The sequence below is a fragment of the Squalius cephalus genome (assembly GCF_949319135.1).
Source record: "Squalius cephalus genome assembly, chromosome: 23".
Classification (NCBI taxonomy): domain Eukaryota; kingdom Metazoa; phylum Chordata; class Actinopteri; order Cypriniformes; family Leuciscidae; genus Squalius; species Squalius cephalus.
In genome coordinates this window covers 6094199-6109420 of record NC_137144.1, presented here as the reverse complement: position 1 = coordinate 6109420, position 15222 = coordinate 6094199, and the positions used below count along the sequence as shown (strand labels likewise).

General features: G+C 37.7%; 2 protein-coding genes across 5 annotated transcripts in view; both read right to left on the bottom strand.

Moving 5' to 3' along the window:
* Window positions 1–786: 786 nt before the first annotated feature.
* On the bottom strand, window positions 787–12940 carry dus2 (dihydrouridine synthase 2). 3 transcript variants are annotated; one of them, XM_079858768.1, is made up of 16 exons: window positions 12722–12940; window positions 12332–12483; window positions 12172–12217; window positions 11927–12018; window positions 11127–11170; window positions 10607–10667; window positions 9092–9139; window positions 8938–9003; window positions 8714–8784; window positions 8537–8623; window positions 8237–8405; window positions 7792–7913; window positions 5781–5924; window positions 3989–4076; window positions 3416–3489; window positions 787–1407 (listed from the first exon to the last, which is right to left on the bottom strand). In XM_079858768.1, exons 2-16 carry the CDS (start codon window positions 12470–12472, stop codon window positions 1140–1142), a joined length of 1521 nt encoding a protein of 506 aa, XP_079714894.1. In that variant the 5' UTR covers window positions 12473–12483; window positions 12722–12940; the 3' UTR covers window positions 787–1139. The 3 variants fall into 3 exon arrangements, with proteins under 3 accessions (XP_079714894.1, XP_079714896.1, XP_079714895.1); XM_079858770.1 differs by having other exon boundaries at window positions 12760–12859; XM_079858769.1 differs by having other exon boundaries at window positions 12687–12819.
* A 1295-nt stretch (window positions 12941–14235) lies between these two features.
* The window catches only part of slc7a10b (solute carrier family 7 member 10b), a 28418-nt gene continuing 27431 nt past the window's right edge, over window positions 14236–15222 (bottom strand). Inside the window, exon 11 of one of the 2 annotated variants that reach the window (XM_079858613.1) lies at window positions 14236–14974. In XM_079858613.1, the coding sequence (XP_079714739.1) occupies window positions 14853–14974 (122 nt within the window). In that variant the 3' untranslated portion in view covers window positions 14236–14852. The remainder of the gene's footprint in view (window positions 14975–15222) is intronic. The other variant, XM_079858612.1, reaches the window with a different exon arrangement.

Sequence of the window (15222 nt, the reverse complement as noted above, 5' to 3'; positions counted from 1 at the left end):
CTCCCTTACACACACACACACACACACACACACACACACACACACACACACACACAAAATGCCATGGTAACCACAGTTTCCGCTTAAAGTTGTTGTTAATTCTGAAAAATTACCAACAAAAAATATCTTTTAACTTTTTTTCTAACTTTATAGAATCGGTCTTTTTTTTTAACAATCTCAATTATTTAATCTATCATATGTTTTGGGTTACACTGTCATTTATACAATGTAATAATACTGAGTAATACTAACATGTACTTACTGTTTGGTTAGTTGCATGTAATTATTCATAATTTACTACAGTAAGTACATGCAACATTACAAGGACACTAAAAGTGTTACTTATCTTGATAGCAGAGGCTGTTACAGTTTTATTTAAAGGTTAAGTGTGACATTTTATTTTTTGCATCTTATATGCAAATCACACATGCACTGTCTGTAACTAAAGTAATCAAGCTATTTATAGGTATGTTTCTCCAGAAACACTACAGTGGTACTGGTGTCAAAACACACTTGCTTCGATGAGAGTATCAACCAGTTTAAGGTGTCTAATACAAAGGAAATCTTATTTTATTGTTGCTTTTATGTTTTCCTGGCTGAATCTGGTTACTATGGTCCTTTTTAAAGGGCTGCCTACCCATACAGCTTTTGTTTGGACATCATATGTGGATTATAATGCCTGAAATGCTGTCTAGTTTCGCAACTTACTAGTTTTTGAGAAACAAACTCACATGTGAGTCACTGAAGCTTTCCTTGTTTAATACATGGAGGGGCAAAAGTCAAACGCATAGTTAAAATGGTTTATTTCACAATGACGATCTTGGTTTCATGACACAGTACAGGCGCAGTTTTGACTTTGTCCTGTAAGTAATTGGCGCTACACTGCGCCCTTCTGGTGAAGGGTGGACATCCATCAAAATAATAAAAAAAAAACATTCCCTCATGCAAAACATTGGCATACAACAAATTCCAAAACCAGTGTTTCTAATAGAAAACACTACTAGAGATGGCACTTGATAACTGAATTTAACAAACTTAAAAGCTAATACAAAGCACATGGTAGTTTGTCAAGGTAAAATGGCACTTTGCATTGAAATGAAGAGGAATGAATGTTTTCCAGTGAGATCAGAGGCTGAGTGTCAATGTTCACTTGTGGTCTGACCACAGTCACCAGTCACAACTTTCGTCCTGCAAATTATTTCCTCTTCCTCTTCCTGTGGCACTTCACTTATATGTCTCTTTCGTGTTGCTGACTCATTGTCATTTAGCGGTGCACATTTGTTGTCGTCCCTCTTGCGTTTATTTACCAGTCCACTGTTCTCCTCTCCGATCCGGCCCTCTGGAAGCCCGAGAGTGCGCAAACACACTATAGCTGCGGCCTGCTCTGCAAACTTCTTCGACTTCTCCCTGAAGAGAGTGAAAATAGCAATAACCACAGTGTCATTCTCTCTGAATTACTAGTGTACACACGCCTGGACAAACACAAAGGGCCAAGCCAAAAATGGCCAAATAGTTAGTGGTCTTTTAATGGTCTTCACCATTTTAATCACGAATCACTGGCCAGGAAATGAGCAAGAGCTGCACAAATACTGTAGATAAAGAAACTCAGCACGGCTTTTCACAGGAAGAGGAGTCAGTGTTGTTCTGCTCACTGTTAATGTCTTCAAACGTTGAAAAATGTTCGTTTGAGTTTAATGAGAGACCAAATATGCAAATCTGGACTAAACATGAGCCTGATAGACTCGTTCTCAAGACACTTAGTTGTGTTTGCAGTTTGAGCAGGAGCAAAAATAACATCTGATCATTCCTCTTCAGATATTTCTGCAATATTCTCCTGTTCTCCAAAGCATGAAAAGAGTTTCGCAGTGAAGCAGCAGCTCCTCTTCCTCATGAGCTACAGATGCATTTATTACTATATTTCTCAGCAGATTTCTGAAGACGCCGGTCTGGAGCTTCACCATGTGATTCACCACTCCACACACAACTTCCTTATTCTGACAAAAACTTCATTCTGTCTTTGATGTTTCTCTGAGACAGCAATGGCTTTTTAAAGCATAACTCTCGGCAAAATGTAACCTAGGGTCTTTATGTTAATCTGCCCAAGACAAACTTTCATTTAAAAGCATAATTAAGACTTTTAAGTTTAACCGTATTTTCGTTTTCGGGCAAATTGCCTTTTGAATGGGAGTGCTTGGGGCACTTCTATGATAGCATCAAAATCACTATTTTTAAAACACTAAGAAGGCTCGACACAACATGAAACTTTGCTCGAAGCATCAGTAGCTTGAACAACTCTCTGAAGCTGTGTCCACCCGCATTTTGTCAGTCAAAAATAGTCGATCTCCGAATACGAATGAACTGACTCCATAAGAGGAAATGTCATCATGACGTTGTAATTTCAATGAAAAGCATGATAACTTAGCCACTTAGCTCATGGCAATATCTATTCAAATAATAATAATAAACAAGGGGTTTCATTCAATATATCAATATATAAGGAGTCAGTTCATTCACATTCGGAGATCGACTATTTTTGACTGTCAAAATGCGGGTGGACACAGCTACAGTGAGTTGTTCAAAATCTTTCTTTTTAGTAAACTCTGTGTACACACACAATGTTCTCAATGCTGGAGTTCATGTGTAGAGCCCCTGGTGATACTTCCAGCACAGTTTCATGTTGTGTCGAGCCTTCTTAGTGTTTTAAAAATAGCGATTTTGATGCTATGATAGTAAATCCTTCATTTATGAAGGAAATGTGCTGAAGAAAGTCGTTAAAGTGTTATATGTATTTGCACAAATCATTTTCCGCCGGACTGCTTCACAAATGAGGGTCAGTTCAGTGCTGGATTTGCACAAAATTAGAGATTTTTTGATTAACATGATGATACATGCTAGTCAATAACTCCACAATAACTTCATAAATGTATCCACTTTCCATTCAGAAACATCCCGTTGCACTGTCCGACTCTGGTTTGAACATGTAAGGCTGAACACCACTACTGACGATTTCTGGCATTCTGGCTGCGTGAGATCCTCCTGTTTTGTTGTTGCTGGAGTATCTGAAGCACGAGCTGTAAAGGCTCCGCCCTCTTCTGGTAAAGGGACATTTGCATTTGCATTTAAAGGGACAAACACTGCGTGTTTTTGCTCACACCCACATAGGGGCCAATTTGACAAGCTATAATAGGTTATCTGTGGGGTATTTTGAGCCGACACTTCACAGTGACATTCTGGGGACACCAGAGACTTATATCACATAGGTCCACTTTTAGAAGTACATTTGCTTAACCACAAATTATTGGTCAGGAAATTAGCAAAAATTAAGGCAAATGAAAGCTTAGTTTTCAGCCATTTTGGGCTTGGCCCATTATTTTTTGCCCAGGAGTGTGTGTGACGTATCAGACAGCAAACTCACCACAGGGTAGAGCGGTACTTCTTATCGGCTACAGTAACCGTGGACTGAAAAGCTCGATCTTGAGTTCGCTGTTCCTGAGAAGTAAACAAACTGTTTAAACAATCGGTCATAGGTTAGTGTAATCCTATAGACCTGTGGTTCTCAACCACACATTGTCCACAACAACATTAAAATGGAATTATTTTTATATGAATAAATAGATAAATAAAAATTACACATATATTTAGAATATTTTTTATAGAATTTACGCTATTGACGTGGGACTTACTTTTAAAGTAGGAAAATATGTAAATCTGTAAAAATCACATCTCTGATATATACACACAAATATATACACATTATATATATTTTTACACTCTTTTACATACTTAGTCACACTTTTAAAATTAGGCTACTTCATATATTCAGGTTTTTCAAGACTAGGGGAATCATGGTTCTTGTGTAGGTGAATTGAAATACGTTTTATTTTTTGATGTTTTGTCTTATTTTAGTACTGGTTAAAATCTTAATCGTCTTCTTGAGGCCCTAGCTGAGAAACACTGCTACCATCACACAGTCTAATGGGGAACTGACCGTCTCATATACAGGTTGATCAAGCTTTTCCTTCCGGCTCCATTCCAGCAGGAACATCTTTGGAGTGATCTGAGGTGGATAATCTCGTCTGGGAAACACAATCATAAATACAGTAAATACAACTGTTAATGCAGTAAATACAACTGTTAAAGGACAAGTTCGGTATTTTACACTTAAAGCCCTGTTTACAGATCGTTTCTGATGAAATAGAACGGTTAAGATTAAATTTTGGACAAATGCTGCTGTCCCGAGAATTTTAGGTTTCTTTCGCTTTCCACCCCACCAGTAGACTGGGTGTATAGGTGCACTCGAACACTCCTTCCTAAAACACATTAAACTTTCGTTTACAAAGACGTGAAACTCACCGAGTGGTCAGGGGTGTCCACTGATATGCTCACACAAAAATCGCTGCAAAAGATGCTTTCCAACAGGTGTTTTACCATTCGTTGTAAAACTGTGGACCTATTTTTCCAAACGTCTCACACCCGTAGATTCTTCCGTTGAGAGCTTGAATAATAGACACTCCAGCCCAGTTGGTGGCGATAATGCACCTTTGCAAGCAAACCACTGGCATTTCAGTTTGCGATCCGCCGTAAAAAAAAAAAAAAAAAAATTAAAAAAAAAACACGAAGAAGAAGAAAACAACCCCTGGACCCCATTTCAGTTTCCGGCGGCGGAGTAATACCGTACCTCACAGCACATCCAATGCAAGTCAACGGAGGAGACAAAAACTACGATAAAACCTGTTGGAAAGCATCTTTTGCAGTGATTTTTGTGTGAGCATATCAGTGGACACCCCTGACCGCTCGGTGAGTTTCACGTCTTTGTAAACGAAAGTTTAATGTGTTTTAGGAAGGAGTGTTCGAGTGCACCTATACACCCAGTCTACTGGTGGGGGGGAAAGCGAAAGAAACCTAAAATTCTTGGGACAGCAGCATTTGTCCAAAATTTAATCTTAACCGTTCTATTTCATCAGAAACGATCTGTAAACAGGGCTTTAAGTGTAAAATACCGAACTTGTCCTTTAAAACAGTAAATACACTGGTACCCGTATTAACCAACAATAACAGTTGTGTGGGTGGGGGTGTTATGAGCCGAGTCATTTGTTCCATTCTGTCCTGTGTATATTGTCTGTGTGCATGAGCATGTTTGTGTTACAGGTGGGCGGATTCTTGTGGTAATTTCCTGGAAGCTGTGATTGGTTCTCCTCCACACCTCATCCAGATATGAGACTGCCGAAACACTCACCCTCGCCCTCGTGTGATTGACTCTAGACTGTTTTTGCTATTAGTTTGGGTCATTTTATATAGTCCAGAGTGTCGTATCAGAGAGATTGTGAGTGATAATTTGAGATTGTGGACCTGTGATTATTCATGTTGACCCACGCCTGATTGACTACGAACTACGAACAAGTTTGCTACGAACTTGTATACATCTTCTGTAAATATTCTTGTAGGGGGTTTGACGCCATTTTATTTTGTATATCTATCTTTTCAATTGTTTTTAGTTTAGGGAGGTAGGCAAGTTTAAATTGTATTTTGTTTTCTTTATTTGTGTGTTAGGAATTGTAGAGGTAAAAAATAAAGATTGTTTTGGTTTGTTATTTTGGCCTTGTCTGCCCCTGACGCTAAACCCTTTTAAAAATAAAACGTAATGTTTTTTTGCCATCTTTCTGGTACTGAGACTCTTTCTTCCTTCTCCTGTTGCTGCTGACCCCTAGTGGTCGTAACACGTGCACAAGCCAAAGTGCTTTCTTAGGGCCCATACGGGTCATGAGTGGGTCACAATTCACCTTTCAAAGCGGACAGGCATTGTGATGACATCATCTTCTAGTGTAGGGATCTCTGACTGATCCCCGTTGGTCTGTAGGGCAGCTTTTCTAGCTTTCAGTTCAGCGTTGGTCTTCATGTAGAAGTCAGTCAATCCAAACACCTCACTGCAAAACAGACACACACACACACACAGAACACACAAAAAAACAACATTATTTAATTATGTGTGTGTGTGTGTGTGTGTGTGTGTGTGTGTGTGTGTGTGCACACATACATATATATTAGGGGTGTAACGATACACGTATTTGTATTGAACTGTTCGGTACGCATTACAAACCGAACGATTCGTTGGACCATTTTTCTTGCAGACCAAAAGTTTGTTAGCTGGCGCAACCATCACAACGTTGCCCAACATCAACTGGCAAACGTAATGAAAGCGGAATGAAACTGCGCTACTCATTTGTGCTTAATGGACCATTGTCAATGCAGCGCAAGCCGATCTTGATCAAGCGACACTGTTACTACACAGCGGAGGTCCAGTAAAGAAAGCATTTGAAGTCGCCACAGAAGTAATAACATCACTGCGAGGTCTAGTGAGAAGCATTCACATTTCTCCGTTATTAACCGTAGACCTCTATTAGATAAAACAGTGCTGGCCTGGAAACCAGGAGAAACATTGTGCCATGAATGAACTATCCAGTGTCCACAGATCAGCAACATTCACCATGGATTTACTGTAGTAACACCAACTGTAACCATGGAAGTTTGGCAGGAATCGTGAAACGCTTTTAAGTACGTTAAACATTATTTGTTCATCCTTCAAAGATTACCCCCATTTATAAAACTAAAAGTTTCAAGATGTAGGAAAACTCACATTTATTTAAAAATAAAAAAAATACATAAAATTACCATTGTAACCAGTAGGTGGCTGCCACTTCCACTCCCAAATATTTATTTAAAGGGGTGGTATAATGCCCTTTTCACAAGATGTAAAATAAGTCTCTGATGTCCCCAAAGTGTGTGTGTGAAGTTTTAGCTCAAAATACCCCACAGATATTTGTATATAGCATGTTAAAGTTGTCACTTTTAGAGGGTGAGCAAAAATGCACTGTTTTGTGTGTGTCCCTTTAAATGCAAATGAGCTGCTGCTCCCGGCACAGGGGGCGGAGCTTCAAGAGCTCTTGTGTTAGATAAAACACAAGAGCTTTAATCATTAATCACATTTAAATCACACATAAACCACCCCTTTAATCATTTTACTTTTGAATTATTTCGACTTTATGAATACAATTGCTGCCCTCAAATGTTAATCTGGAGCCTTGCAAACTTAAAATAAAATAAACCTGTTTATGACTACTACAATATTACATTTATTATTTTTTTTAATTAAATGTTTTTGGAGTTTTTTGTTTTTTATGCTGCTAAGACACCCCAGAAGATGGCTCAAGTATAGCTCCATCATTGTTCAAAGTAAAAAAAAAAAAAAAAAAAAGATCATACTTTATGATGTTAGTTTTAATAAATAAAAAATAATTAAAAATCAAGGAAATTTCTCTGGCATTTCTTTCTTCTTGCTGTATCGAAAACGTACCGAACCGTGTCATAACTGAATAGTATCAAACCGAACCGTGAGTTTTGTGAACTGTTAAACCCCTAATATATATATATGTATATATATATATATATATATATATATATATATATATATATATATATATATATATATATATATATATATATATATATATATATATGCAGAGTTCAGATGCAAAAGCCTCTAAGTGCCATTTTAAATTTTCTTCTAGACTGATCATTTTTATCAAGCTTGTATATTTAAGTTCCGTAATTTCAATTAAATGGCAATGAAAATTACCTATTAATTGTCATTTAAGTGAAATTACTGAACTTAAATATACAAGCTTGATAAAAATGAACATTCTAGAAGAAATTTTCAGATGGCACTTAGAGGCTTTTGCATCTGAACTCTTCATATATATATACAGAAATTCCATGAGTACAAAACACAGTTACCATATTTCTTCAGTGGTCTGAGCTGCATGCAACCGTTTTCCAAATGGAGACTCAACTCGGTCTCTGAGCATCTGACATAAGCAGTATTTGGTGTTGAACGGGTTATTGTCATAGCGGACAGCCTGTTAGAAAACAAGACAAAAATATCATTAAGACTCAGTTTTACCATTACTTATTCACATTAGTATTAGGAAGATACATCTGGGTTAGAGTATGTTTGTGGAAGACTAATTTACCATTTCAGTCATCTGATACATTTACTTTTAAAGGGGTTTTACTATGCATTTTAATTATCATACTATATTATTGAATACATTTTATGTTGCACAACTTTATTATCCCTGTCCACAATAAAAACATTTTTTACTTACAAATATTTATTGTCATGAGTTGAATTTGTTACACATATATTTGTCGTTTAAATAATTGATGAAGGCCCGCTTACGTATTTGATGTAGTCCTCCATGACCCGCTCCACAGACAGCGCCCCCTGCTGGCGGAACACTGAAGGGTTCCACATGGCCGCTCGCGCGATCATGACCGACGAAGCTCCTGTAGCCGCTCGAAACGTCTCGATGTCCTCAAAGCTCTTCACTATATCTGAAGAGCCGCCGCTACAGAGACACAAATCATCAAAACACAAAGATCACAACACAAACCAGTGATGCCAACTGAACTGCATATGTAAATCAGATTCAAAAAGACAGTAGTTGTGGCATAAGTGTAATGTAGGGTAAAGCCTGACTTGGCAATGACCGGTATGGACACACTCTCAGCGACGGCCTGTATATAATCACAGTGGACCGGGTGCCGCGGTCGCTCCTCTTTCATCCTGAAACAACAAAAGTTCACATATAAAGATGCTCTAACCAGACATGAGAAGAATCCTTCTGAAAACACACGTTTAGCGAACGCTTCCAACCTGCCATGCACTGCTATGGCCGCCACTCCCGTTTGTTCAATCCTCCTCACTAAACTCACTGTGTCCTCAAGCTGAAAGAGCACATTACATCACACATCCATTACTTACCAGGAACAATCAATATGCTGTGTTATATCAGGGTTTCTTAGCTCAGTATTTTTTTTACTTTTTTTAGTATTTAACACAAATTATACAACAAAAAAACAGAGAAAAACGTCACTTGCCGTAGGAAGGATTCTGATTTTACATGTAACGGGTTTAGAGATTCCATTCACAAGAGTCCTCAGAATCTAAAAGACAAGACGTTCAAGAAAGAAAAGTTAATAATACTTATAAAACTGATATAGTAAGAAAAAAAAAAGAAAAAAGAAAACTTACAGCTTCGATTTTCTCAGGGTCAGAGAGAAGTGCCGAACCCATTCCTCCCTATGTGAGATCAATGTGAAATGTATGTTTAACAGCAGCAGAAATAAATAATGATAATACATAAACATCATATACAATGTGTACATTATAATACAACACAAGCAACAGTCCGAGAGCACAAATGCAGATGCTTCCATCACTGTGTTTTCTAATTTCATTATTTTGAGTTATTACAAATTAAAGGTATAGTGGGGGATTTTCTTTTTCCGGGTGGATCATCAAGACTATTGGTCCTCCTAAGTGTCAATCATTCAGGTGATATGTTTACGTAAGGCCGTCGTACGTGCTCGTGCACACATTCACACGATGGCGTGCGCTCAAAACACAGGTTGGGCTTCCCACTGATGCCTCAGTCGCAAAGTTTCTACTTGACAGGTAAAGTTCGGCATGCTATTTGGAGAAATCCATTTAAAATCACTGCTAGTAAAAGTTAATGTAAGCTATGATTAGCTCGTGCACACGTTTAATAGGCGTTCCCTCTCGGGAGCAGGTAGAGTGTTGTGCATGTGCATTTTTTCAAAAAGTGGAGAGGGCGGTTCTTTTCTAAAATTCGGGAAAATCCTCCGCTATTCCTTTAAGTTATCATCATAACATTAAAGCTCTGTAGGGATGATGTATTTTTGTTGGCCAAAACCCAGAAACAAGTTGCATTTTAGCACTTCCATCGACCTGAAGTCAATGGGTTTTTGGTTAAACGGTTGAAAAATGGTCTGTTGTGAACACAAGCTCAATATATTCTCACCTTTTATTCTACAACATAAAATACATCAGTAAAACACTCATGATTTTTTTAAAGCTTTTACTAACACGTGTCTAAATGGGACATTAAAGGTTGTCGGGGAGATTAAACTTAAACTCATCAACTCACTAGATGCTTTCACAGCCTCGTTGTGTTTATAATCAAACTATTATACCTCAGACTTTCAGGGAAAATGCTTTAAACAAAGACTGAAAGAGTTGTCAGAAGCTTAGTGTTGAAGTCATGTGACCGTGTTTGTTTTTAGTTTTAGTGTTCAATTGAAAATATTATCAAGATGAACAGAATGTGTAAGAATCACAAGCTTTTGTTGGTCACAGACCTTATTTTCTGCAATAATCCAAAAGCCAATGGAAAAATACTACTGGGTTTCTGTCGAAGGAATCAGTGTAATGTGAACTTCCGGCTCGGCCTACAAACACACGGCATCCCTGCAGAGCTCTACATCAGTCTGAAGTTACACTGAAAGCCTAACATGAGTTTCCCCAGAGTTATCCATTCATGATTTCCAAAAATGAAAGTAATAACATTATTTTGTACAAGGGACTATATTTCTTCTTTATTTTAAGTGCCAATGTTCCTTTGTTTTTCAAAATCCTATTTTGTTTGTTTGTGTATTTCTAGTTTTAAATATGATTTGAACTCCAGATATTCAATGTGTCCTCAGACCGTAAACCCGACCGTATGTTTGACACAGAAGCAGCCCGTACCTTTGTGGAGTATTCCTTGGGACAGCCCATATTCACATCGACGGCCGCCACATCGTTCTCCCTGTTCAGGAAGAAAAACAGACACATTAGACATAAGTTCAAATGTGATGAAGTTAGAGGAACACTGTGTAATACTTAGTGTACTTTGAATATCGCTTATGCTGTGTTGAAAACCCTGTAACACAATAAATACAAAACCTGACCTAACTGAGAGAAAGCAAGTTGATAAATGTATCGAATCCAACATGTGGTGATAATTTAACATGAGCGATATATAAGGTATTTTCTGTAGGCCGGTGGAAAACCACAAGAGTAACAAGGTGGAGACAAAAAATAATGATCCCAAAAATGTGGGAAGAACTTAAACCCTGTGTGAGAGAAGTCGGTACGTTTTAGTCCAATGCGATAACATTTTAGGGAGAAAGAAAATCTCCTCAGGTCAAAATGACCAGAACACAACACAAGGGATATATGATAACAACAGAAATAAAAAAGTAATAATAAAATGAATCCAACTCACACAAGCTTAGCCACAGCCAGGGCTCTCTCTGGATCAGCCGTTCCCTGAGACACAAGCACAGAATTCGAATATGCTTTAAAATTATTAATAATGCGTTCAGGAAATATTAAAAGATTAGTTCACTTCAGAATTAAACTTTCCTGATAATATACTCTCCTCCACGTCATCCAAGATGTTCATGGAAAATATTCCAGGATGTTTCTCCATATAGTGACTTCAATGGGGTCCAACGGGTTGAAGGTCCAAATGTGAGTTTCAGTGCAGCTTCAAAGTCTCGACACGATCCAGCCGAGGAATAAGAGTCTTATCAACTTATAATGGAGTCATTTCACTGTAAAGTATCTGTACTTTTACTCAAGTATAGTTTTCAGGCACTCTTTACGCTCTACCCTATATTTCTGAACCGGGACACGCGAGACCTTTCAACGTGATGACGTAATGTGTGTCGCATCACAGAACTAGTGCAAGACGAGCATTTGTGGTTAAAAAAATATATAAATGTTTTTTGTTTTTTTTAATAAAATGGCCGATGGTTTGTCTAGATAAGACTCTTATTCCTCGTCTGGATCGTGTCGAGACTTTGAAGCTGCACTGAAACTCACATCTGGACCTTCGACCCGTTGGACCCCATTGAAGTCCATTATATGGAGAAATGTCCTGGAATATTTTCCTAAAAAACCTTCATTTATTTTCGACTGAAGAAAGACAGACATGAACATCTTGTATGACGTGGTGGGGGGGGGGGGGGAGTAAATTATCAGGAAAGTTGAATCCTGAAGTGATTTAACTGCCACACTGACCATCTGAAAGACCACGCGGCTCTTCTCTTTACTGCAGGTGCGAAACATCACACGCTCATCCGGAGCAACGAAATCAACCGTCTCCAGAACATCTGTAGACACACTTATTATTAATATGCAAAATGGATCCCTAAAACAGACTTGATCCTTAACAATCACATTTTGCCACATGTGAACCCATTTTACATACTGCATGTTATATAATATCCCCGGATATCTGATATGACCAACAGAAACACACGTACCGTTTACTACTCTCTCACACTGGGCCATTTTGATGTCAATCAGCTCCTGAAATATCAAAGGGCCATAACTCCATTTGAACAATATTGCAGTGCAAATGCTTTAGATTCAGGATTTGTGGACTGAGATGTGACATGCACAGGTGTAAATGCTCATCCTCACCTCACAGTACACAATATCAGCTCCACAGTCCAGTGCCAGCAGCCTCATGGGAAGAGTGCCCACCCGAACCATAGGGGCCAGAACAGCCTTCCCATCAAAACACAACCTGTCCCCCATCTTCATCATCATCATCTTCCTCATCCGTCCAACAGCTTGTTCAGCAGTGCGGATGTACACAGTGAGATAAAGTACGTGTATCATTATGTATTATTATTAACATCATCATCATGTAACTATCAGATCAAAGCATGTAAATGATCACATTATTAGTTTCAGCAATATATTATTAATATAGCCAAATATGTTCTAAATTCTGATTACATATATAAAATAGCGACTGTGCCATTATAATTACAGTTATATTATCCCCATATTGTAGTAGATATTTACATGATCCCAGCGCTGAACTTCCAAGTATCAAACTCAACTTGAGTCAACATTACAGCTGCGGTGAACACGCGTGCACGGCGCTCGCTTCCGGTGCGGGTGACGCCATCGCCGCGCGACGGTCAGTTTGAGAAAACCAAAGCGAATAAATGCCCTGTCCAAAAACCCACACTTGCGATATTTGCACGTGAACACTTGTCTACTGGCATGACTTATTTCCTCTATTTGGCCCAAGTGTTTAAGTAGGTGTGAAGACTGCAAAGATCTTTTGATTACCCGATGTGACACTTATAGTGTTGCAAAAAATGCAAGGGTTTACAGAGCTATTATTTATTTTATTTTCAGTACATTGCATTTTAAAGTAAACTTCTAAATGTCCGTTCAGTTGCAGAAGACATGATTTTAAAATTGTAGTGCTTCTAATTAAGTGATAAAACAGTTGTACGAAATGCCCATATACCCTACTCATCTTTGCACTAATAAAACGTGCAAAACTCTAACAAAATTACAGTAAAAAACAAAACATTTTTTTATTATTAAATTACAGTGGATTGTTTTCCTCGACATCTCGCGATTTCGGGGCACATGAGATCGAGAACATAATGCATGATGGGATTCGCTTAGCCTCGAGTACCGCTCCGAAGCGGTATTAATTATTAATTATTATTAGCGGCAATAATTTCAATTCAAAATATAAATCACGGCTGATTTTAAAGTTTGAACAAACATTTTCAAATAAGGTCACCCATGTTATTTGTCCAATTCTGTTTGTGTTATGCAAGAATATAAAATATTGTCAAACAGACTTGCACGCACCGAGAACGTTTGGTGTGCCAGATGACTAAACGAGCATTCAACCTAATCAAAAGCTAATTAATTACAATGTGAACATTCATATTTAAAAACAAAAAAGAAAACCTACACACATACACAATCTTCAAGAAGCGTATTTTCCAGTTATCGCACGGAGGCGCCGTGGCTTAGTTGGTTAAAGCGCCTGTCTAGTAAACAGGAGATCCTGGGTTCGAATCCCAGCGGGGCCTTTTACCATTTCATCAATTTTTACACCAGCTAAAACTGATTTGTCTTGTACATTATGACACTACGCATCAAGTTAAGTGCTAAGCAATTCAACTAATTCCCTGTCAAAAAGTTTGCAAAACTGTCTAAGGTTTTTTTTTTCTTTAAGGTTTCTAAAAATGTAGGAGATTCCGATTTGCAAATTGTAGAGGTTTTTGATCAGTTTGCAGTGAGCTTTTACATGTCACTGGATTATTAGTAGCCCCAATTTAATCTTCGAAACATTAAAAATAAGAGTATGGAGTACTGAAATGGTTTTGTTATTAACACGAGGGTATGTTTTTCCAGCCTATAAGGCATAGAGGGAAACAACAGATTCTAATCAATCTATTCTTAATGGTTTCTCTCCTTATTCGAGTAGAAATACCTAAATAACAACAACATAAATATACCTGAGAAGCAAAATAGCAAAAGAGTTAGATGTATTATTTGTATTTACATCTTGTATATACACTTGTATTATTTTATTTCTTATTTTCTAACAGCATTTTTCCCAGGATGGCTGAAATGTTCTTCACCAACAGTGAAAAAAAAGAAGAAAAAATGAGAATATAAATTTCAATCCCTTGTCAATCATTTTAAGCAATTAATTCTGAAATCACATATTCTGTAAGAATAAGAAAATATGCCTGCAAGTAACAATATCATTTCAGACTAAAGACCAAAATTGTGAGGAGTTAGAAACCATTTAAATGTATTTACAGCAGTGAGGCGTACAGAGCCTGTAGAAACTGTTATGTGTTTGGAGAGACATCACAGGTGAAGGACATCATACAAAAGAGAGGAGAGATTCTGTACATGTATCAACATAGGACATTTGCAGATCAACCCAGTAGCAAATTATAGGGCTTTCAAACAGTTTTCTGCGGTAGAAATAACATGCCTAACCAAAAAGTGAGCAATACCCAGTGCCACTTAAACTCATGGCACATACAAATACAATCCCCATCGAAATAAATGAGGCGGTTATTCTTTCATTTCTTTTTTTGCTACGACTACAAGCCTGGAAACTGGACTTTAGGTGAAGAGCTGCCAAATTACAGTAATAGAACATTCAAAGAGGTCCAGAAGCTTTGCTTGTGAAGGAGGATTTGTCAGTCCATTCTGCCATGTCAATTGGATCAAATTGTGGGAAAACAACAAAAAACACTCTTTGTCCCAGGTACGTAGCCCACTCTGTATATAAAAAAAGACAATATATGCGCATAGATTTAGTTCATGAATACATTAATAATTGCATGGTAGTCATTAATACACAATTTAATGGAATAATTCACCCAAAAATGAAAAATTCTGTCATCATTTACATTCCATGTGCCGTTGCAAACAATACGACTTGTGCAACATATTCCAAATATTCAGTTTTACATTTGTGTAAGGAACATATAAATATATATACATATATATATATTGCATGTTTTGCT

What these genes read in the sequence shown, in the direction of transcription:
- dus2 (XM_079858768.1), bottom strand. Translation starts at nt 12,472, where the DNA reads ATGAGGAAGATGATGATGATGAAGATGGGGGACAGGTTGTGTTTTGAT. An exon ending in CCAAGGAATACTCCACAAAG is followed by an intron (nt 9,140 to 10,606) that starts GTACGGGCTGCT and finishes GATCTCACATAG; the next exon opens with GGAGGAATGGGTTCGGCACT. An exon ending in TGGAGGACTACATCAAATAC is followed by an intron (nt 7,914 to 8,236) that starts GTAAGCGGGCCT and finishes GTTTTCTAACAG; the next exon opens with GCTGTCCGCTATGACAATAA.